Raw genomic sequence first — 24827 nt, 5'->3', positions numbered from 1 at the left:
GGCTGCCGCTGAGGGTCTGCTTGGGATGGCCAAACAACGAGACGCCCAAGGAAACCGCCGCCAGCACTGTGGGCTTTGGCCGAGATGCACACGTTCCCCTTCCCCAAGCACGGTAACTCTGGGGGTCGCGGCCAAGAACGGAGGGCCGGCAGGAGCTCCCCGATCCCAGCCAGCTCCCTGGCGATGGCGTCTCTCCGACAGTGTGGGTCTGGAGGCCGGGGGAGCCCGGGGGGCTGGGGAAGTGTGGCCCCTGCCTTCTCCCCCTCTAGACTATAAGCTCGCTGTGGGCAGGGAATGTGTCTGCTTACTGTTTATAGTACTCTCCCAGGCATTTAGTACAGTGCTCTGCACGCAGTGAACACTCAATAAATATGACAATGAATGGAGCTGCTGACACCCACCCATTCAGAGGGGTTGCCTGATCCCACCAGCCGCAGAAGCAAAGAGCAACCCCAGTAGCCCGGCCCAAACACCCAAGGTTCTCCCTCAGGCCTAGAGAATGGCATCGTTTTAAAATGCCGCCGTCCGTCAACCTGAAAGAACTGGAATTCCAGTCCCAGCCTCGCCCCCGACAACACCGTGGCCCAGGGGGTAGAGCACAAAGCCGAGTGTCACGACAGCCAGGTTCAAGTCCCCGGGCGGCGGCACCACTGGCTGGCTGCAGGACCTTGGACAACCTTGGGTCTCATTCGCTGTTTCTACATCTGTAAAATGGGGGTGAAGATCCCTTCCCTCCCTTCCTTTTACACTCTGAGCCCCGTGAGGGTCAAGGGCTGTTTCCGATCTGATTCTCAGCACAAGACTTGGGACCTAGTAAGTTCTAAATCAATTCCAGAACTATTATTGCACATAAAATCCAGGGGCCGAGTAGCTGCCCCCGGGAAGCGCCCCTCGCTTACTCCCGCGCCACGTGGCTCGTTGTTTGCTTCTTTTCCCGGGGGTCCAAAGGAAAGCACTGCAAACTCAGAGACCGGCAAGCCGCTCCGGTGCTCCCGGCGTCATTATTGGGGTAGATTCTCCGAGGGAGACAACGGGAAACCATTCCGCAAAATGAGTCTCCCCTCGGGGAGGATCTTGTTCCAGAGCCATTTAATGGCAGTGGCTTGTACACAGTTCTGTCTGTGGTAGGGCCCCCAATGGCAGGTGTTCCTGGAGTGAATTAGCAGCATTGAGAGAACTGTCACCAACAGGCATCTACCTCAGCAGCCTCAGTCGGATGGATCGGGTGTGGAGCAGCCCGCGGGGAAAAAAAGGAAGTGATCTCCCCGTCCGGCTGTGGGGTGGAGAGCAGGTCCAGGGGAGGAAAGCCCTCCTGGAGTCAGTTAATCTTTAATGGCTAATCCCAGCTCTGACCCTGGCAACCTGCAAGGCCCAGGATGAATAAATACGATTGACTGAATGATTGAATAATCTGGGTGGGTTTTTGTTTGCCGCCACCCTTTTTTTTTATTTGCTTCCGTTTCCCTGTGGGTGAAGCAGGGCTTGAATTCCTTACTTCACTTCCTTCGTGGTGTCGGAGTAGAGCTGTCTCGAGAAAAGGCCCTCTGAGGCTCAGCCTCCCGGGAAGTTTCCAGCTACTCCCGTCCTGTGCCCTTCTTGCGCATGGTCTTGGGCTTCCGGATCTGGGAGATTGGCCTTTCCCGGGTGTGGGGAGGGCTGTTTGGAACCTTTCTTTCTGGCCACCTCTTCTTCTCTTACCTGGCAGAGTAGCTTGACTACAAAGAGCCAGGCTGGAGGACTACAGGAAACTCTGGTTCCTAGATCTAAGGGTCTGGGAACCTGGACGGGAATCAGCTGATTAGAGTCTGAACCTTCCAGGTGTCGTGGAACACAGATGGGCTTAACAAGGGGCAAACCAGAAGGAATGGGAGAATCCCAAGGCCAATGCCAAGAATCCATCAAGAACCCGCCAGGAGGTAGGGCCGACGATTCTCAGCATGTCGCTGGTGATGCCAACTCTGGCACTAAGGTTAAACTCAGGGTCTAATGGCTCCTTGGAAGCCAGGAGGCTCCCCACAGGATGAACAGCTTTGCTCTTTCAATTCGGGCAGTCAGCCGGTCCAGCTAACCTCCAAACGCCTGCTGCCTGTTAATTGTCAGCGAGTAATGGCTTGGACCCCGACCTGATAAAGGCAAGTATCAAGAGGGAGTTGGCAGGGGTGGGGGGCTGCGAGGGGCTGTTTCCATCGAGCAACTCTAGACCAAAAGGGAGGCTACCTGGCCTAATAATAATAATAATGGTATTTGTTAAGTGCTTACTACGTGCCAAGCACTGTTCTAAGCTCTGGGATAGATACAAGGTCATCAGATTGCCCCATGTGGGGTTCACAGTCTTAATCTCCATTTTAGAGATGAGGTAACTGGGGCACAGAGAAGTTAAAAGTGGCTTGCCCAAGGTCACACAGCAGACAAGTGGTGGGGCGGGGATTAGAACCCATGTCCTCTGACTCCCGAGTCCGTACTCTTTCCACTAAGCCATGCTGCTTCACTGGTGGCAAGGCCTCCTGTGAGACCATGGGCAAATCACTGAATCTCTCTGGGCCTCAGGTTCCTTATCTGTAAAATGGGGATAAGACCCCCTTCCCTTGTCCCCTCCCTCTCAGGTTGTGTGGGACAAAGACTGTGCTGATCTGATTAACCCCGGTCTACCCCAGACTTAGCACAGTGCTTGGCACAGAGGAAATGCTTAATAAATACCAGACCTAGCTGGATAGCTTTTCACTGGCTGGGCAGAGCTAGCCAAGGATCCAAAAAGCAGTAAGAAATCTCAAATCTCAAGGAGAAACAGCGTGGCTTAGGGGCTACAGCCCAGGCCTGGGAGACAGAAGGACCTGGATTCTAATTCCCACTCCACCACTTGGACAAGCCATTAAACATCTCTGCACCTCAGTTACCTCATCTGTGAAATGGGGATTAATATTATGAGACTCACATGTGGGACATGGACTGTGTTCAACTAAATTAGTTTGCATCTACTCCAGCGCTTAATACAATGCCTGCCACATAGTGAGTGCTAAAATACCATAAAAACATTCCTCAGCTTCTGACTCCTCTCCCCTTTATGGTCTTGTCTTCATCCCCTCTAAAGTCAAAGGATATCAGTCAATCGTATTTACTGAATGTTTATTGTGTGCTCGGGAGGGTACAATATAACAATATAACAGACACATTCCCTGCCCATAATGAGTTTATAGTCTAGAGGGGGATACGCAAATCAGCCCCTCCAGGAGAGGAGGAGGGCATGTCAAGCAATCCACATCCCACTGACTCAATTCCCACTGGGAATTCTCATAGTCACCGGGACCACTTTTGTACCTATCACTCTACCGTTTAAGTATTGTTCACCTAGCCATTTTTCCACTTTCATTTTCCTCCTGTCAGTCAATCAGCCCATCTCTCTTGCAAGATTGTAAACTCCTGGAGGGCAGGGATTGTGTCTTTTCCATCCACCATACTCTCCCAATTGGGCAGGAGAGTGCTCTGTGGAACGCTGATCTGTTGAGGGGCTCTTAACTCGGGGGACCTTGCAGCATGGAGGGTGGATTGTCCGGGGAGGGGGATGAGCGGCCAGGCTGGAGAATTCCCCTCCGGCTCGGCCTCGGCTGAGGGCCGCAGCCCGGCCGATCAGCTGGCACAAAGCTTGCCGCTTCCAGTTGGAGCTGCATAAGCACGGCCGTGGGAAACGGGACTTCCTTCCATTCTGCCAGGTCCGAAATCAGAGCAGGTGCCTCCAGGGTCTCCATGTAAGGCTTCTGAGAGACTCTTCCCTTCCAGGCCCCCAGAACGGTGGAAATGGCAAGGCTACAGTTTGGCACCAACAGTACTAGGGGCATGGACCGGGTGAAGTTTCACTTCTATGGAGCCCTAAAACACCCAAGGGCTCCTGATACAGAGCTTTCACAGGTTCCCTAGCAGTCACTTGCGGTTGATGTGATATTCTCGGTTTTCTCTGTCACGTTGAGGTTCATTCATTCAGTCGTATTTATTGAGTGCTTACTGTGTGCAGAGCACTCTACTAAGCGCTTGGTAAGTACAAGTTGGCAACATATAATAATAATAATGCATTTGTTAAACCCTTACTATGTGCAAAGCACTGTTCTAAGCGCTGGGGGGGATACAAGGTGATCAGGTTGTCCCACGTCGGGCTTACAGTCTTAATTCCCATTTTACAGATGAGGTAACTGACGTTCAGAGAAGTTAAGTGACTTGCCCAAGGTCACACAGCAGACATGTGGAGGAGCCGGGATTTGAACCCATGACCTCTGACTCCAAAGCCCGTGCTCTTTCCATTGAGCCACGCTGTTTCCCAGAGTAGAGACGGTCCTTACCCAACAATGGGCTCACATCTGGCTGGGCAACCAGTTTCATTATTACTGCCGTTCTTTTGGGATGCGAGCTGAGGATAACAGCTGTAAACTTTTCTTCTCTTCCTATTTTTAACGGTACTTGCTATGTGCCAGGCACTGTGCTAAGCACTGGGGTAAATACAAGATGGTCAAGATGGATACAGTCCCAGTTCCACATGGGGCTCTCTGTCTAAGTCAAAGGGAGTAGGATCGAATCTCCGTTTTACAGATGAAGCAACTGAGGCACAGAGAAACCAAGATCCTACAGCAGACAAGTAGCAGACTCAGGCTCTCAGGCCCATTCTCCTTCCACTAAGCCATACTGCTTCCCAGCCCGTCAGATTCATCGACTGAAACACTTCCCATCCTCTTCTCCTTCCTCAAACTTTGCAGTATACAGATTGACTCGAATATATTGACCAAAAGCCATTTCAGTTTAGCAAAGATAATGGTTAACCCCAGGGCCCTTTTTGCTGAATGGGAGGTGGAAACCGACATGTGAAAATGATATATATGTGCCCATACATATATCAAACTCAAAATCTTTGATTATTGATATTTTCACTGCTATTGAACCATGTCAACAGACCAATTTATATCGATGCTGTATCCACCCCAGCGCTTAGTACAGTGCCTCGCACATAATAAGTGTTTAACAAATACCACAATTATTACTGTTATCAATGGGTCAAGTTTGTGAATTAATTCATTGTATATGATTTCCTGTAGGAAACTAGACTTCGTTTACCACTCTTCCGCTTAACACTCTACCATCTTGGGATAGGGGAAGAGCAATATCGGGGTTTCACCTGCATCATCTCCTAGTCTTCCCCAAACCAATCAATCAATCAATGGTATTTACTGAGCGCTTGCTGTGGGCCAGGCACTATACTAAGTGCTTGGGACAGTCTTTTAGGCTGTGAGCCCACTGTTGGGTAGGGACTGTCTCTATATGTTGCCAACTTGTACTTCCCAAGCGCTTAGTACAGTGCTCTGCACACAGGAAGCGCTCAATAAATACAACTGATTGATTGAGAGGAATATTCGCTAGAGTTGATACTGTGTGGCACTCAACATTATGAGAAATATGAGCGTCTCATCCACAACCAATGACTCCTCCCAGGGCTCTAGTAAGAACTGTGATTATTATCATTATTATTATTATTTGAGTATCCAGGGCCATCGTCGAAGCTGGCAAGGAGGCACTTCCAGCTCAGTTAATCGATTGGTCGGTGGTATTTACTGGGTGCAAAGCACTGTATTAAGCAAGTGCTCATGAGCATTCGACAGAGTTGGAAGACACATTCCCCACCTTCAAGGAGCTTACACTTTAGGCCCCCACATCTTATTCATTCAGTTGTATTTACTGAGCGCTTACTGCTGCTGAGCACTGTACTAAGCGCTTGGGAGAGTACAATGTAACAGTACACAGACGCATTCCCTGCCCACACCAAGCGTACAACAGTAGCGGTAGTAGGGGACAGTCCTCTTCTGAAAGTCCTGCCCCAGGCCCTCGTTCTCTCCTTCTTCCCATTCTTGGACTGGTAGTTTCGGACGGGTGGACACCCAGGATCAGAGGGTCTCCCGGTCCCGAGGACGCTCCTCCTCGAACCATATGGTTCTTATTCCATCTCTGCCTGGCAAGACACGCTGCCATGGGTTCAAGGAGCAATGGAAGACCCCACCCCCACCCAACATCCGTACATGCCTCAAACAAGAGATCTGTTTTTCATTTTTTGGCCCCGTCCATCCCTTCCTCCATCTGGTAAAAGTGCTTGGAACGGATCCCGTTCTTGCATGGAGCACTGGTGCCACGGTGCCACCAGGCACAGGCCCCATGTGGCTGGCAGCCGGGACTCAAGGGGATCACCGTCCCTCCAGCCCATGGGCAGGTCTCCTCCCACTTTCACTTTTTTTGTGGGAACGTTTTATTTTTTAAAACTGAGCATCTCTGACGTGACCCTACCTCACCTCCCTTCTGTCCTTCTCCAGCCCAGCCCGCACCCTCCGCTCCTCTGCCGCTAATCTCCTCACCGTACCTCGTTCTCGCCTGTCCCACCATCGACCCCCGGCCCACGTCATCCCCCGGGCCTGGAATACCCTCCCTCTGCCCATCTGCCAAGCTAGCTCTCTTCCTCCCTTCAAGGCCCTATTGAGAGCTCACCTCCTCCAGGAGGCCTTCCCAGACTGAGCCCCTTCCTTCCTCTCCCCCTCGTCCCCTTCTCCATCCCCCCTTACCTCCTTCCCTTCCCCACAGCACCTGTATATATGTATATATGTTTGTACATATTTATTACTCTATTTATTTTACTTGTACATATCTATTCTATTTATTTTCTTTTGTTAGTATGTTTGGTTTTGTTCTCTGTCTTCCTCTTTTAGACTGTGAGCCCACTGTTGGGTAGGGACTGTCTCTATATGTTGCCAATTTGTACTTCCCAAGCGCTTAGTACAGTGCTCTGCACATAGTAAGCGCTCAATAAATACGATTGATGACGACTGATGACCCTACTGGCCAGACAGGGTGGACGTCCTTTCATGTTCTGTCTGCCTGATTTATGTTTTCTGCCCCGGGGCCAGCGAGAGAAGGAGGTGGGGAGTGGGGAAGTAAGGGCAGTGAGGGCCCCCTCCCCCAAATCCATCCCAGGTAACAGTTCTTGCGTCCAGAAGGGTCAGAGTTCCCAGGGTGCCCATCAACGTTTCCGGCAAACAGCAGCGCCTGGAATGGCCCTGGAAACTTGTTCTTTCTATTTCCAGGACCAGGACCGCACCTCAAAGCAAGCCAAACTCTCCTAATTCCAACAGCAGTGTTTCTTCATCAACAGCTGCCCTCACTGGGCTCCTCCTGGGAGCAGGACGCCAACCCGACCGCTGGCTCAAGAGAACGGAAACTCATCATCACGAGAGAGACCCTTCCCGTCCAGATACTGCAGAGAAGGGACTGTGTCCTTTAATTCTTCCTATCTTTATCAACAGTTAATACTGGGCTCTGCTGTGCATCTAGCTTTATTTCTATTTATTCTGATGACTTGACACCTGTCCACATGTTTTGTTGTCTGTCTCCCCCTTCTAGACTGTGAGCCTGTTGCTGCGTAGGGACCGTCTCTATATGTTGCCAACTTGTACTTCCCAAGCGCTTAGTACAGTGCTCTGCACACAGTAAGTGCTCAATAAATACGACTGAATGAACGAATGCTGTGCCCAGGTCATCGTCGGCTAAATCATAACCTGCTCAAAAGCAGCGATTGCGTCTCTGAGCTCTACTCTCCTACTTCTTAGTTCAGTGCTCTGAACACAGCAGGTGTTCAATAAATACTGATTGACCGATTTTCCTAAAACGCCAATGGGAACGCATGGCTCCCTCTCCTTAAAGATCGGCAATAGAACTGGTCCCATATGCCATAATCCCTGACAGTGGGCATCAAGCCTCGATGTGAGTTGGCTTCCTCAAGTTGATCTACCTCTGCTCCATCTCTGACTCATCTTGGGGGCTCTGCTTCTCCCAAGCAATTGTCTTTCCCCTGACTGACTCTTCCTGGATTTCTTTCCTCCCAGGACCTCTCTCTCCCTCCCAACTCAGGTTCGGCAAATCCTGACCCTGCTATCCTTCAAAGTCCTTCTAGAAAACCACGGCCTCTGTGAGACGTTCCCAGATGGATCCTGGCCACCCCATCAGCTACTGCAGCATTTTTGAGTCAACTTATCGCTTTCTTTATTTCATCATCCTCAGTCAATCGTACTTACTGAGTGCTTACTGTATTCAGAGCACTGTACTAAGTGCAGGAGAGAGTACAACACAACAATGAACAGACACATTCCCTGCCTACAGTGAGCGTACAGTCTAAAGGGCTGCGCATTTCATTTTTATCTGTGCTCACAGACTTAACTATTTCTCGTGGGCATTGCCTATACTTGTCTATCTTTCCTTTAGATGAGAAGTTTTCCAGGACAAGGGTAATGTCTTCTATTCCTGAAGCTCCCAGACCAGGTCTTTGCATTCAATAAGTACTTGATTAAAAACCACCAAGGACACAATGATGATGCTAGCTGAAACACACTCAAGACCTTCTGAAGGCTCATCTTTTCGATGGTGTGAAGACCTGGTGCTTTCTTTCCCCACTCCCTCTACTGAGAATCCCTAGACTCATTTCAAAGCTCATTCCCGATGCACTATTTCAGTTACATTTGGTTTGGACCATGATGGGAGAATCCCATTCCAATATGGCAGTCCCTTAATGGAGCTGAACAAGACGGGGAATGAAAATCCGCATCTTGTTGTTTCCCTTTTTGGCTTGACCTCTCATCATGGGTTCCATAATTTCCATTCTCTCCCCTGGTACCTCCTCCCCTCCTCAGAACTGTCCTCCCCATGTCTTTCCCATCACTGTAGACAATACCACTATCCTCCCTATCTCACAAACCTGTAAACTTGATGTATTTGACTCATCGCTCTCACTCAATCCACACATTAGATTCACCACCAAATCCAGTCGGGTCTACTTTCACGACACTGATAAAATCCACCCTTTTCCCCTCCATCCAAACTGCTACCATGCTGATGACTTGACACCTGTTCACATGTTTTGTTTTGTTGTCTGTCTCCCCCTCCTAGACTGTGAGCCCGTTGTTGGGTAGGGACCGTCTGTATATGTTGCTGACTTGTACTTCCCAAGCGCTTAGTACAGTGCTCTGCACACAGTAAGCGCTCAATAAATACGATTGAATGAATGAATGATCCAAGCCCTTGTCCTCTCCCACCCTGAATACTGCCTCTGCCTCCTCGTTGACCTCCCTGCCTCCTATCTCTCCTCACTTGTCAATACTTCACTGTGCTACACAGATCATTTTTCTAAAAATACGTTCAGCCCATGTCGCCTCATTCCTCGAAAACCTCCAATGACTGCCCATCCATCTCCACGTCAGAGACCCCATACCACTGGCTTTAAATCACTATCTGCTTGCCTCCTTCTAATAATAATAATAATGATGATGATGGCATTTATTAAGCGCTTACAATGTGCAAAGCACCGTTTAAAGCGCTGGGAAGGTTACAAGGTGATCAGCTTGTCCCACGGGGGGCTTACAGTCAATCCCCATTTTCCAGACAAGGTAACTGAGGTACAGAGAAGTGAAGTGACTTGTCCAAAGTCACACAGCTGACAATTGGCAGAGCTGGGATTTGAACCCATGACCACTGACTCCAAAGCCCGTAATCTTTCCACTGAGCCACGATGCTTCTACTTCACCTCACGAATCTCCAACTATGGCCAGACCTGCACACCTTACTCCTCTAGCCCCAACTTACTCATTGTGCCCCAAACTCATTTATCTTGCCACCAACCCCTTTCCCACATCCTCTCCCTAGCCTGGAGCCCTCTTGCTCCATATGGAGCCCTCTTGCTCCATATTACTCTATTTATTTATTTATTACTCTATTTATTTTGCTTATTACTCTATTTATTTATTTATTTTACTCATCACTTTATTTATTTATTTATTTATTTTTCTTGTACGTATCTATTCTATTTATTTTATTTTGTTAGTATGTTTGGTTTTGTTCTCTGTCTCCCCCTTCTACACTGTGAGTCCACTGTTGGGTAGGGACTGTCTCTATATGTTGCCAACTTGTACTTCCCAAGCGCTTAGTCCAGTGCTCTGCACACAGTAAGCGCTCAATAAATACGATTGATTGATTGATATACGCCAGACCATCACTCTCTCCACCTTCTAGGCCTTATTAAGGCCACGTCTCCTCCAAGAAGCCTTCCCCGATGAAACCCTTTTCCCCGTTCCTGCTTCCTTCTGCATCGTCTATGTACTTGAATCTGTGACATGTGAGCACTTCATAGTCACCCCATCCTCAACCCCACAGCACATACGGATCTTTAAATTACACATTATAATTTATTTATATTAATGTTTGCCTCCCCCTCTAATAATACTAATAATGTTGGCATTTGTTAAGCGCTTACTATGTGCCAAGCACTTCCCTCATCCGGAAAATGAAACTTGAGACTGTGAGCCCCACATGGGACAGGGACTGTGTCCAAATGGATTTGTTTGTATCCTCCCCAGTGCACATAGTAAGCGCTGTGGGGGATACAAGGTAATCAAGGTTGTCCCACGTGGGGCTCACAGTCTTAATCCCCATTTTCCAGATGAGGGAACTGAGGCCCAGAGAAGTTAAGGGACTTGCCCAAAGTCACACAGCTAAGTGGCGGGTGTCGAGATTAGAACCCATGACCTCTGACTCCCAAACCCGTGCTCTTTCCACTGAGCCAAGCTGCTTCTCTAGACTATAAGCTTCTTGTAGGCAGAGAAGGTATCAGCCAACTCTGCTGTACTGTACTTTCCCAAGCTCTCTGCCCATAATAGGTGGTCAAGAGATACTTCTGATTGATTGATTAATATATCTTCATTCAATCGTATTTATTGAGCGCTTACTGTGTGCACAGGACTGTACTAAGTGCTTGGGAAGTCCAAGTTGGCAACATCTAGAGATAGTCCCTACCCAACAGCGGGCTCACAGTCTAGAAGGGGGAGACAGACAACAAAACAAAATATATTAACAAAATAAAATAAATAGAATAAATATGTACAAATAAAATAAATAGAGTAATAAATACGTACAAACATATATACATATATACAGGTATCTTCCTTGGGGTGAGGGGCATCTTCGCTCTAAGTTAACTCTTTCCCGTCACATTGGAGGAAAGGTGGAGGGTGTAGAACTATATAATGATGGCATTTGTTAAACGCTTACTATGTGCCAGATACACTACAAAGCACTGGGGAGGATACAAACCAATCCAGTTGGACACAGTCCCTGTCCCATGTGGGGCTCACAGTCTCAAGTTCCATTTTACGGATGAGGGAAGTGAGGCACAGAGAAGTGAAATGACTCGCCCAAGGTCCCACAGCACAGAAATGACTGATGATTCCCTAAAGTTATTTTTCTACATGTCGTGACTCCCCATGGTAGATTCTGGGCTTCCTGAGTGTAACACTTTTTTGCACCTTGCTCAGTGCTTTGTACACATGGTCGTTTAATAAATGTACCGCATTTACTCATCAGGTTGCCTCCACTGCATAATTCCCCTACCCCAGATTTTGAGAAGGAAATAGAAGATTGTATTTGGGAATCACCTAATTGTAAGCAGTGATAGCTGCCACACCAGGATAGGAAGAAGAGGAGAAGGATGAGGATATAGGATAAGGTGGTACAAGCAGGTGGAATAAAAATTGGGCAAAAAATGGGCCAATTATGTGAATACATACAATATGTACCAATGAGGGGAATGTTTGACCATAGAGACATATAGCCTCAACACTATAGGGCAGGAATTTGAAGCGATTACTACTGAGGAGGAAAGTATCGCATAGAGATGCAGTTAGGATGTAACTTATTTTCTGATTTCCTGATCTGGCAGGACTTAGACTCTCTGGAATTCCTAATTTAGAAAAAGTTTCTTAGGGGGTCCAGAAGGTTTTCATCTGTTCTCCTATAAGGAGGTGACTTTTCCCAACTTTTCCCATCCCTCCCGCCTTACCTCCTTCCCCTCCCCACAGCACCTGTATATATGTATATATGTTTGTACGTACTTATTACTCTATTTATTTATTTATCTATTTTATTTGTACATATTTATTCTATTTATTTTACTTTGTTAATATGTTTTGTTTTGTTGTCTGTCTCCCCCTTCTAGACTGTAAGCCCATTGTTGGGTAGGGACCGTCTCTACATGTTGCCAACTTGTACTTCTCAAGTGCTTAGTACAGTGCTCTGCGCTCAATAAATACGATTGAATGAAAGAGCTGGGGAGATCAGGGATGATCTTTTCTATAACAGCCTAGCTAGAGACAACAGTCTGAAGCGTGGAGCAATTATTACCTAAGGTGAATGAATAAAGCAACAGTTTCTCCCCAAATCTTTTCTCAATGTAAATTACTTCTTGCCGGTGACAAGAGTCGTCGGATCCAAAATAAACCCAGACTGTTGTTTCAAGAGTGAGGCTCCTAATATTTTCTACTACTCCAATAAAAAAAAAAGGCACTTTCTGTGTGTACGTGTGTGTGCAACTCTCTGTATTTTTATTGGCCAACAACGAGGTCTCCAGAAAGGACCTTTTCTCTTTTAAAAATGACACCCTCCAGTTCACATATTTAGCATAGTTTACCAACATTTCAACTGGGCACTGAGAAGCCACCCATGCGAGCCCGGCCACGGGCCCGTAGGGAAAGCCAGGGGCAAGGACGGAGAAACTACGGCAGCTGCCCCAGAACATCCTACTGTCTTGAATGAAACATTGGGCTGCACACTGCGGCGCAGTGTAATCCTGGTTGAAAGTGGCCCAGGGAGCGCAGCGGGAATGGGAACTGGGAACAGGCAACAGAGTCACCGTGTGCCCCGTCCTGGGGCTGGGTGGGTAGGGGGACGGATGCCAGGGCCCAGTGATGACTTGGGGCAGCTTGAGCGAGCCTATGTAAGACGAAGCTTTTCTGGAAGTCTGACAGACGAAACTAGAGCTACTTCGGCTCTGATTTCTATTTTCTGGGAACCCATTTATTTTCCCATTCTCCTTCCTCTTTCCTGCTATTTCCTGACCTGGACTTCAAATTCTAGGTATAAAACCTTTTGTGACGACAGGCTTTTTCAGGGGAAAAACAACTCATAAAGCCCAATGGGTACATTCTGAAATTGGACAAGGGAAAAAGCTGTAGCATTTCTTTAAGTGAGACACTTATATAGCCACACGTGCCAAATACCATGCCGACGGAAGAAAACTACTCAGCGTGGCTCAGTGGATAGAGCACGGGCTTTGGATTCAGAGGTCATGGGGTCCCGGCTCTGCCAACTTTCAGCTGTGTGACTTTGGGAAAGTCAATTAACTTCTCTGTGCCTCAGTTACCTCATCTGTAAAAAGGGGATTAAGACTGTGAGCCCCCCGGGACAACATGATCACCTTGTAACCTCCCCAGTGCTTAGAACAGTGCTTTGCACATAGTAAGTGCTTAATAAATGCCATCATTATTATTATTCCCCCACTCCCAAACCCCTAAACAATGGCTAGATCCTTGCTACTTACATGCTACTTACATTTTCAAGCACTTAGTACAGTGCTCTGCACACAGTAGGCGCTCAATAAATATGACTGAATGAATGAATGAATGAATGGGGAGGCAGTGTGAAGTAGAAGAAAGATCTTGGGGCTGGGAATCAGGAGACCCAGGTTCTAGTCCGTGTTCTACCTCCTGCCTGCTGTGTACGGTAGTCAACTCCTTTATCCTCTCTGGGCCTCTCTTTCCTCATCTGCAAAACGGGTCTGAGACATCTGTTCCCCCTCCCTCTTAGGCAGTGAGTCCCACATGGGACAAGAGCTGTGTCTGATCGGCTTCTCTGGTATTCACCCCAGCATTTAGCACAGCACTTGGCTCAGAGCAGGCCCTTAATGAATACCAACATCATCGCCACCACTATTACGATTACCATCATCCAGTTATCAAATTCCGACTGGGAGCCCCTCCAATTGTGAAGCCACACAGCTTGGGAGAGAAATAAACTTCCCTTTAGGGATTCCCAGGGCTACCGTGCCTGGACGTGTGTGTCAAGAATAGAGAATAAGGCAACAGTTTCTCACCAAATCTGGGGGCAGTCTGGCCAAACCCCAGTTTGTGCCGCAGCATGGGCACTCTGACCGTTTCTTCCGAAACCGCCAGACAGACGTGTGCCACCATCCGCCTCCCCACACACCCCAATCCCACGAGACGCAGGCAGGCATCCTCAGATCAGAAGGGCCCGGGGGTGGGTGGGGCGGAAGCCAGGGTTTTAACATTCATCCCAGCACCAGAGAGAAAGAGTAAAGCGTGGACACTCACCCCCTTATCGATGCTCCCCGTCTGACAGAGGGTTCCCTCTGCGGCAGGAATGCTGTTGGTAACACAGCGATTGCTTTTGCTGAGGCACCAGAGCTCTCTACACACTTCCTGGAGGAGGAGGCCAAAGCGGGGTCGTTAGAATTACAGTCTCCAGCGGTTTCCAGCCTCTCCAAAAACCGACACACGAGCGCGGACAGACTTACTTCCTAAAGAGACAATGAGAATGGACAGGGCTGTTAATAGGCCGAAGCAAAGGGGGACAATAATCACGGTATTCGGTAAGCGCTTACTCTGTGCCAAGCACTGTACTAAGTGCTGAGGTAACTACAGGATCATCGGATCAGGCAGTTGCCGCCCCAAATAGGGCTCACGGTCTAAGTCCTGGGACATCACTTAACGATGGGACATTTTGGTGTCATTTTAAAAAGCCACAACCTTCTGTCTAAGGCTATTCTGCCAATCCAACCCGGCAGGACCTGTTGTAGTATATTACAGAAAGTGTCTTCCCTGTCTATGGGGAAGAGAAGTTCCATTGGGAAAGTCTGCTGAAAGGATTTCACCCTCCTTGGGTGGGGATGGTGATGGATGTTCGTCAGATACTTTTAAATATTTTAAATATCTACTAGGTTGCCTCAGTTTTCCCCCATCTTTTGGGGGGGGGGGGGGGGGAGACACATTTCCTCAGAAACGAGGAAGGAAGATGGTTCATTCTGTTCTTATTACAGAGACTGGCATGGGTTCTATGTGAGGCGATGAAGATATTGTCAATCTGGATTTCTCCCCTAGAGCTAATGAATGGCAAGGGAAGCCTCAGACCAGGGGAAGATAAACTGGCTACTTCTGACCCTGATGTATGTGTGCATATGTGTGTGTTTGTGTGTGCGTGTGCTGTGCACACGTGAGCAGGTGGACAGGATAGTCACAGTTGCACTTTGAGCCCTTCCTCTCTCCGTGGCTCTTTTCATGAGCTCTCTAAGCATTCTAGCCTGGACAGCCCCGGCCTGTCCTCCCGCTGACCGCCTGGCTGGGGATCAGAAGTGACCGACGCCAAGTCCTGGCAGGGCCGCCATTCGCTGGCTCCTGGCTCAGGATTCCTCTGGGCGGTCGAGACTCAGGTGAGTACTGGAACGGTACTCGACCTGGATTTAGAGCTGTCCCAGACTGTCTCCTGGGGCCAAGGCTGCACCCCTAGGGGAGGGTCATCTCCTCCCATGCCCTTGGTTAGGTACCAATTGCTGCCAGGTGGCCCAGAGACTGAGTGCAGTGCACTCCCCACTCTCGGCTTCAAGGCTGTCCATCCCCTCGCCCCCTCCTACCTCACCTCCCTTCTTTCCTTCTCCAGCCCAGCCTGCACCCTCCGCTCCTCTGCCGCTGCTAACCTCCTCACTGGGCCTCGTTCTCGCCTGTCCCACCGTCAACCCCCGGCCCACGTCCTCCCCCTGGCCTGAACTGTCCTCCCTCTGTACATCCGCCAAGCTAGCTCTCTTCCTCCCTTCGAAGCCCTACTGAGGGCTCACCTCCTCCAAGAGGCCTTCCCAGACTGAGCCCCCTCCTTCCCTTCCACATCCCCCCGCCTTACCTCCTTCCCCTCCCCACAGCACCTGTATATATGTTTGTACATATTTATTACTCTATTTTACTTGTACATATCTATTCTATTTATTTTATTTAGTTAATATTTTTTGTTTCGTTGTCTGTCTCCCCCTTCTAGACTGTGAGCCCGCTGTTGGGTAGGGACCGTCTCTATATGTTGCCAACTTGGACTTCCCAAGCGCTTAGTACAGTGCTCTGCACACAGTAAGCGCTCAATAAATACGATTGAAGGAATGAATGAACACAGGAGCAGCGTCACCCCCACAGGAAACCAGATCAGTGGCAGAGGGTGATCCCCAAACTTCCAGGAGGAGCTGAACCCCATCATTGTTCTCACCCTCCCCATCACTAGGATCCCTGGCTTTCTCAGCTGGAATCGCTCAAACAAAGGAATCTGCTTCAAACCCAGCACTCCTTATTTTACTCGCTAATTCATCATTCTTGGAGACTACAAAATTTGCCTCACGATATCTTTAGGCCAACCCAAGATGGAGGATGTGTGCTCCACAAGGGAGCGGCAGGGTCGTTTTCCCTATGGATATCCTGAGATCCTTCTGCCGGCATGGCTCCAGCTTTGGACTCCACAGAGAGCGCCAGGAGAACGATAGCAAAATGGTCTGTGCCTGGTTTCTCACACCCGCTGAACAATTTCCATTAGGGGGAGAGTCTCTCCAGTGGACAAAAATGAGGAAGATGAGGAAGAGTTGGAGAGGAAGATGAGATGGAGTGCCAGCCTTTTCAGGCAGGGATGAACTGATATTTTTCTGTTGTCATTTTAAATTTATTTAAAGATGCCTCTCTCTCTCTCTGTGTGTCTATCTGTCTCTGTCTCCCACTCTTCAACCACTTCCCTTGTCCAGAATTGTCTCCATGCTTAGCATATCGGGGCTTCCTGCACTACAGCACTTGATTAGTGTGATGACTGATCCTGCAGGATTTGCAGGGATTTCAAATAAAAAGGTGGCCCTGTGGGGATTTTCTTGTCCCATTTAATAAACTCTTCACTTCCCATTACCTAGGATCTGGCATCTTCTCAGGCTAGGGACAACAACAAGGAGACATCACAGTTCATTATACAGCTTCTGAACCTCCCTTCTCTCCTCACTTTTGGAAGTGCCGAGCCCATGTGTTTAGACCAAGCTGCTGAGATAAATTTCAACACAGCCTATTGTGTGCAGAGGAACAAGGACTTCTTAAATATTCACATTTATTTACACTGTCAACTGCAACTTCCAGATTTCCTGTCTGCCTGATCTGGGAGGCTGAAAGCCCCAGTGCATATGTTAAGGCTAAAGAGAAGTGATAATTGGAACAAATGTTTTCACCCATGCAAAATGGCACATTTAACAGTTTAATGTTTTTCAAAGGGAAATATCTCACAAACTACCTTCTGAAATTATATAAAAAAAGAAAGAGAAGCAAGGAGGGGGAAATGGACTTTCTAAGGAAATTCCCCAGATGTGCAGAAAAATTGTCTGTGGAAAAATCGAGCTTGGGCCTCTCTGACCATAATGGCTCAATTTATCATTCTATAGAAGGGATTTTTTTTCCTCTCAACAAAATACAAACAAACTTTCTGGAGCTTTCCTGAGCTTCTTAAAGAGTGAGCCACCCCACCACCACCACCACCCCAATAAAATCCCTTTCCCTGACAGTCTGAATGGAATGAACAATTAGGGGAGGAAAGGGGGGAGTGGACCATTAAGCACGTCTTCCTGGAAAACCAAATTTCCCAAATGAAAGGGCAAGCCACATGTCTCTTTATGACTAGCCTATCCACTGGGGAGGGCGTATTAGTAATCTGGAGATAATGATTCTCTTTTTGTCCACTAGATTTACGCAAAAACAGGCCCTAAAAGGGTCATTAGTGTGCCCACAGCATTATGTCCCTCAAGGCCACCTTAATCCCCGGGCTCTGGATGCGAGACACTTCCTCAGACTTCCTCCCTCTGTCAGTAACATCTCCTAGCAGCTGTTTCCAATACGCTAGCTGAAGATCACACAGAGCCCTGCCCGGGGAGGTCAGGACCAGAGGGTTACTTCTGTTTTATCCCAGAAGAGAAGAGATTGCGGGCCAGCATATGGTGACCTGATCCCCCTGCCCCCACATCGCTCCCCTCCAGGTGTCCAGAGGCCATAGGATGAGAGAGGATAATGTATCCTTGTCCCAGCTTTAAATAGGGTTTATTCCTATTGTGCAGATTACTCGGTGAAAGAGACTCTGGAAACCGAGGAAATGCCGTTTAACCTGAGATGTGGGCCGAGAGCTCAACCTGCCACTGAACACGTGAGTGCAAACTCTCATTCCTCCAAGACAGATGAGATGGTTTGACTGCCTCCCTCCCCCCACGGCAAATCCAGGCTGAAACCTGAAGCTCGGCATGGGAAAGCTGACCAGTTTGAACCCGTCCCGCCATCTTGACGGCTCCCGGCTTGTGCTCTGAGCTGAGCCGGGTCCACGGGAGAGGAAGAAGAGCAAATGAAACCCACTCCCGCTCACTGCCTCCCCGTAAAAGGTTTGGCCAATCTGACTCCTGCCAGAATGAAGAGTGAAGTCCTCCGGAGATCATCTAGTCCAACGCTTCCCTGCTGGCGATGGGGTGGCTGAATCAGTGCTAAGCGCTTAGTACAGTGCTCTGCACACAGTACGCGCTCAATAAATACGATTGATGAGGAATCAGGCCAAACAGGAAAGGGGGACACTGGTGAGGGCTGCATGGGGGTCGGAGGGTGGAGAGGGGGGTGAAAGCCCAGACCAGAGCTCAACCGATCTCCCCGTCAGGATACTTTTCCTTCAAAAAACACCTTCCTTGGAGAAGCAGCCTGGCCCAGGGGAAAGATCACAGGCCTGGAGTCAGAGGACGTGGGTTCTAGTCCCGGCTCTGTCACATACCTGCTGTGTGACCTTGGGCAAGTCGCTTCACTTCTCTGTGCCTCAGTTCCTCATCTGCAGAACGGGGATTCAATACCTAGTCTCCCACCTTCTTGAACTGTGAGCCCTCAGTGGGACCTGATTATCTTGCATCTACCCAGCTTAATATAGTGCTTGGTACATAGTAAGCACTTAACAAATAGAGAACAAATAGAGAAGCAGCATGGCTCAGTGGAAAGAGCACGGGCTTTGGAGTCAGAGGTCATGGGTTCAAATCCCGGCTCCACCAATTGTCAGCTGTGTGACTTTGGGCAAGTCACTTCTCTGGGCCTCAATTCCCACATCTATAAAATGGGGATTAAGATTGTGAGCCCCCCGTGGGACCACCTGATCACCTTGTAACTTCCCCAGTGCTTAGAACAGTGCTTTGCACAAAGTAAGTGCTTAACAAGTGCCATCATTAATAATAATACTAGTTTTATTAATATCATTATTATATAATAATATATTATTAATATCATTATTATGACTAAATGCAACTATTATTATATTTGGTATTCAGATAGGACCCTCTAGGCTGTAAGCTCGTTGTGGGCAAGGAATGTATCTGTTGATTGTTGTATCGTACTCTCCCAAGCACTCAGTACAGTGCTCTGCACAGAGAAAGCCCTCAATAAATGACTGATTGATTGATTGAATGAATGACCTTCAGCTCTCCCACAGGCCAAGGCCAAGCCAGCCAGCTCAGCTCTGCCTCAGAGCAGGTGGGGATCCGTAAGGTGAGCCTGACCTTTGGTGCTCAGCCTTCTTCAGCTTTCCGATCAGGTAGACCCGGCTAGCTTCCTTTCACCTTTCCTTGGGAGCCCAATTTCCAGCTCTTTAGAACTTCTCAGTGGTATTTAAAACCATGAAGCACCTTGACCCTTCCCACATCATCGCTCTTCTACTACCACCCAGCCTGCACACTTTGCTCCTCTAATGCCAATTGATTCACTGTAGCTCAATCTCGTCTATCTCACTGCCGACCTCTCGCCCACATCCTGGAATGCCTTCTTTTCGTATCCGACAATCTCTCTCCCCACCTTCAAAGCCTTACTGAAGGCACATCTCCTCCGAGAGGCCTTCCCTGTCCAAACCCTCATTTCCTCTTCTCTCACTCCCTTCCGCGTCTCCCTCGCACTTGGATTTGTTCCCTTTATTCAACCCTCTCTCGGCCCCACAGTACTTAGGTACATACGTATAATTTATTTATATTAATGTCTGTCTCCCCCTTTAGACTGTAAGATCACTGCAGACAAGGAACGTATCTACCAATGCTGTTATACTGTACTTTCCCAAGCACTTAGTACAGTGCTTTGGACACAGTAAGCCCTCAATAAATGTGACTGATTGACTCTAAAGCCTTAATTAATTCTCCCGCTCTCCTCGAATGGGACTGAGAACTTTAAAAAGGACTGAAGTAGGGCACCTTCTGAGGGTAGGAGGCTACTTTATTGCTGGCCGCAGCTGGAGGTAATCCCCTGCAGGAGTGGGGAGGAGACTCCCATCACTACAGAGAGAAGAAGCGTGGCTTAGTGGAAAGAGCCCGGGCTTGGGAGCCAGAGGACACGGGTTCTAATCCTGACTCTGCCACTTAGCTGTGTGACTTTGGCCAAGTCACTTAACTTCTCTGTGCCCCAGTTATCTCATCTGTAAAATGGGGATGAAGACTGCGAGCCCCACGTGGGACAACCTGATTACCTTGTATCTACCCAAGTAGATACATAGTAAGTGCTTAACAAATACCATTATTATTATTATTATTACAACACCTGGACCAAGGAGAGAATGTCAGTGGGCTGGGGTCCCAGCAGCTCTGCTCTGAGGGGCCCCCCCTCATTAAATTGTAAGCTTCTTGAGAGCAGGGACCATGGCTTTCACTTCTACTGAATGCTCTTAAGCAGGTCCTAGAGAGGTGATCAATACAATGCACCGCCCGGGGCGGACACCCAGGACAGCGTTCTGCACGGTGGGTCCAGTGAGGGGGGAGAGACACGTTCAACGAGCACAGGACGGTGCTACTCTGAAAGGGAGAGGGGGCCATCACTGAGATGACACGGACACAGCCACCCACCTGAACCAACGGCCAAACCCGAGGTTCTCCGGGCATGGGCCCGTACAATTAAAGGTCGGGATCCGGGCTTTGAGACTCAGTGGGTGAGATCCCGACCCTTGGATGCTTCCGTTGTGTGCTTTCCTAAGCACTCGGCACAGCGCCCGGCACTCAGAAGGTGCTCAATACATATACCACTGCTGCTGCTGCTACTACTATCCAGAGATAGCATACTCTCAGAGAAGCAGTGTGACTCAGTGGAAAGGGCACAGGCTTTGGAGTCAGAGGTCATGGGTTCAAATTCCGGCTCCGCCACTTGTCAGCTGTGTGACTTCGAGCAAGTCACTTAACTTCTCTATGCCTCAGCTACTTCATCTGTAAAATGGGGATTAAGACTGGGAGCCCCACGTGGGACAACCTGATCACCTTGTAATCTCCCCAGCGCTTAGAACAGTGCTTTGCACATGGTAAGTGCTTAATAAATGCCATCATTATTATTATTCTCCTCTAGGCTCTGCTTTGCCCTCCTTGGTTCCGGGGAGAGGAAAAGCAAGGCCTGGTGATAATGATCATAATAATAACTGTGGTATTTCTTAATCGCTTACTATGTGCCAGGCACTGTACTAAGCGCTGGCGAGGATACAAGCGAATCGAGTTGAACGAAGCACAGGGCTGGACGCCAGAGGGCCTGGGTCCAAATCCCAGCTCCACCACTTCCCTGCTGTGTAATAATAATGACATTTATTAAGCGCTTACTATGTGCAAAGCACTGTTCTACACGCTGTGTGACCTTAGGCAAGTCGCTCAACTGCTCTGGGCCTCAGTTTCCTCCACTGCAAAATGGGGATTCAGTACCTGATCTCCCTCCTACTTGGCCTGCGAGCCCCAGATGGGTCAGGGATTGTATCCGACCTGATTAACTTGCACTGCTTAGAGCAGTGCTTGACACATAGTAAGTGCTTAACAAATACCATAAAAAAAAAGAGCAAACATCGCCAGTACCAGAGCGCATGTTTATGGGTTCGTCCTAAATCCACACTCGCTGAGAAAAACTTCACAGATAATAAAATGCACCACGGGTTAGCCAACCGTTTGCCAAGAGTAATACGGTTCGTCGCATTGCTGAGGTTTCCGTCTGGGGCCCCGAGTCGTTCTTCGGGCTCGCGCTGCGTCTTGATGCGAACCAGTAAACGGTGCACTATTTATCGTTAACATTCACTAAACACTACAGCTGCTCTACAGTGTTTTTCAGATGGGATTTCGCCCTGCGGAACGGGGCGGGCGCGTCAGAATGCCGGTTGGGCCCTGACCTCAACTGCTGTGCCTCTGAGGCGCTAGGCTGTTCGGGTGTGCGATCCCTGAGATGGCGCGGTCGCGGGAACACTACTGGTTGCTCCAAATTCTACTTCCTCTACGAGTTTAAACGCATTAATGCGGGGCATTGTTTCGGAACGGGCGCTACTGGTTCCACGTTCCTCAGTTTTTCTAGGAAGGAAGCAGCAGCAGCTCGAGGAAAACGCGGAATGGGGTGAGCGTGGAACTCCCAGGGCGAGTTCATCAGTCACTCTGGATTCACTCACTCATTCCATCGTATTTATTGAGCGCTTCCTGTGTGCAGAGCACTGTACTAAGCGCTTGGGGGGTTTGCTGCTGGACACTCTAGGGAGGCGGCGAATGGATTCCAGAGGAGTGAGGAAGCATTTTGGGGAGGAGTGGGGGTGGAGAAGATGATGATGTAACCCAGGATCCCTTCGCTATGCCAAGTCAGAAATGCCCTAGAACGGAATGCCTTAGGGCTAACAGTCCCGCCTGTTTATCTCAGGCCCACCCCAGCACTCAGACAGTGCTTGACACACAGTAAGTGCTTAAATACCGCAGTTATTAGGGTTGAGAACACATTGCTCCCACACTGACCGTCAAGCCGAGCTCACTTTCTGTCCCCGGCCGGGACCAGGAAAACCCTCTCTCCCCAAGGGGAAGGTGGCAGAATAGGGAAGCCCATTTCCCCTGAAACCTACAGCAATACTTTGCTGAATTACTGAATTTGAAGTTACATGATACCCCGAGCTCATATACCACAGACCACCATTTTCCCCACCTTCTAAGCCTCATTAAAATCACATCTCCTCCAAGAGGCCTTCCCTGGCTAAGTCCTCATTTCCCCTAGTAATAATAATGATAGCATTTATTAAGCGTTCACTATGTGCAAAGCACTGTTCTAAGCGCTAGGGAGGTTACAAGGTGATCAGGTTGTCCCACGGGGGGCTCACAGTCTTCATCCCCATTTGACAGATGAGGGAACTGAGGCCCAGAGAAGTGAAGTGACTTGCCCAAAGTCACACAGCTGACAAGTGGTGGAGCCGCGATTTGAACCCGTGACCTCTGACTCCAAAGCCCGGGCTCTTTCCACTGAGCCACGCTGCTTCTCCAACTCCCTCTCCCTTCTAAGTCCCCTACACACGTTGATCTGTACCCCCCCAAACACTTGTTATTCATCCCACCCTCAGTACCACGGCACTTATGTACATATCTGTAATTTATTTTCCTGTCTGTCCCCCTACTCTAGACCGTAAGCTCCTTGTCGGCAGGGGACTTATCTACCAACTCTGTTGTACTGTACTCTCCCAAGTGCTTAGGACGCTTCTCGGCACACTGTAAGTGCTCAATAATAATAACAACAATAATAATAATAATAATAGCATTATTAAACACTTACTATGTGCAAAGCACTGTTCTAAGCGCTGGGAGGGATACAAGCTGATCAGGTTGTCCCACGGGGGGCTCACAGTCTTCATCCCCATTTTACAGCTGAGGGAACTCAGGTTCAGAGAAGTTAAGTGACTTGCCCAAGGTGCTCAATAAATACCAATGATTGATTGAATTCATACTGATGCTTTCAGGAATGCTACTTGCATCTCCAAGAAAACCAAAGCACGTTTTCTTCCAGTATTCATAGGACTGATTAGGCATCTATTGTACTGACAGCTTACGTGGGCAAAACACAGTACTGGACGTAATTATGGACAGAGCACTGTTCTAGGCTCCTATGTGGGCAGAGTGCTGTACTGGATGCTTTCTGTGTGCAGAGTGGTGTAGTAGCTTTCTGTGACGAGAGCACTATATTGACCCCTTAATATGGGGCTTTCTATTTACAGAACATTTTGTTGAGCACCGACTGTGCAGAAGGGAACATATAAAAAGTAACCCTGCCTGGCTTGAGGGACTTACCACGTGTAATCAATCAATAATAATTACTGAATACCTACTGAAGGACAGACACACCTGGAAAATAATAATAATAATACTAATGATAGCATTTATTAAGCGCTTACTATGTGCACAGCACTGTTCTAAATGCTGGGGAGGTTAAAAGATGATCAGGTTGTCCCACGGGGGGCTCACAGTCTTAACCCCCATTTTACAGATGAGGGAACTGAGGCACAGAGAAGTTAAGTGACTTGCCCAAAGTCACACAGCTGACAAGTGGCGGAGCTGGGATTTGAACCCCTGACCTCTGACTCCAGAGCCCGGGCTCTTTCCACTGAGCCACGCTGCTTCAAAACATAGCAGGTGTCCCTGCAAAGCCGAGGATCCTGCCCTGAATCGAAAAGGATCTGGATTCTAAACTCAACCCTGGCTCTTGCCCTTGCTATGTGATCTTGACAAAGTCACTTCACTTCTCGGGGCCTCAGTTTTCTCCTCTCTTCTCCCTTTCTCCTTAGACTGTGGGCCCCATGTGGGACAGGACTAATTTGATTGTATTGCATCTTACCCAGAATTTAGAATAGTGCTTGGCACGTAATAAGTAATTAAATGCCACTTAATGACTCTGGCCATTCAAGGACCGGTGTGGCAGAGGTGGGTGTTCACCAAAGAAGCCCAGGCGTCGGCTTTTCAACGTCGGCATGAGCAGGGGCCATTCTCCTGTGCTTCTCGTGAACTATCCCAAGCACTCAGTAGGCATGTAGTAAACACCATGGATTAACTGACTGATAACTTGGGGTCTGCCAGGCCCTGCTCTGAGGCTCTCGGGTTCTGTCGCTAG

General features: G+C 48.7%; 1 protein-coding gene across 1 annotated transcript in view; it reads right to left on the bottom strand.

The window, feature by feature from the left end:
- The window catches only part of ADAMTS6 (ADAM metallopeptidase with thrombospondin type 1 motif 6), a 209100-nt gene that overhangs the window by 60329 nt on the left and 123944 nt on the right, over nucleotides 1-24827 (bottom strand). The window contains exon 11 of the mRNA XM_038765814.1: nucleotides 14226-14333. Within this exon, the coding sequence (XP_038621742.1) occupies nucleotides 14226-14333 (108 nt within the window). The remainder of the gene's footprint in view (nucleotides 1-14225; nucleotides 14334-24827) is intronic.

The sequence above is a fragment of the Tachyglossus aculeatus genome, chromosome 23 (genome assembly GCF_015852505.1).
Source record: "Tachyglossus aculeatus isolate mTacAcu1 chromosome 23, mTacAcu1.pri, whole genome shotgun sequence".
Lineage (NCBI taxonomy): Eukaryota > Metazoa > Chordata > Mammalia > Monotremata > Tachyglossidae > Tachyglossus > Tachyglossus aculeatus.
Note: the sequence above shows the minus strand (reverse complement) of the source record. Positions and strands in the feature narration are given on the sequence as shown.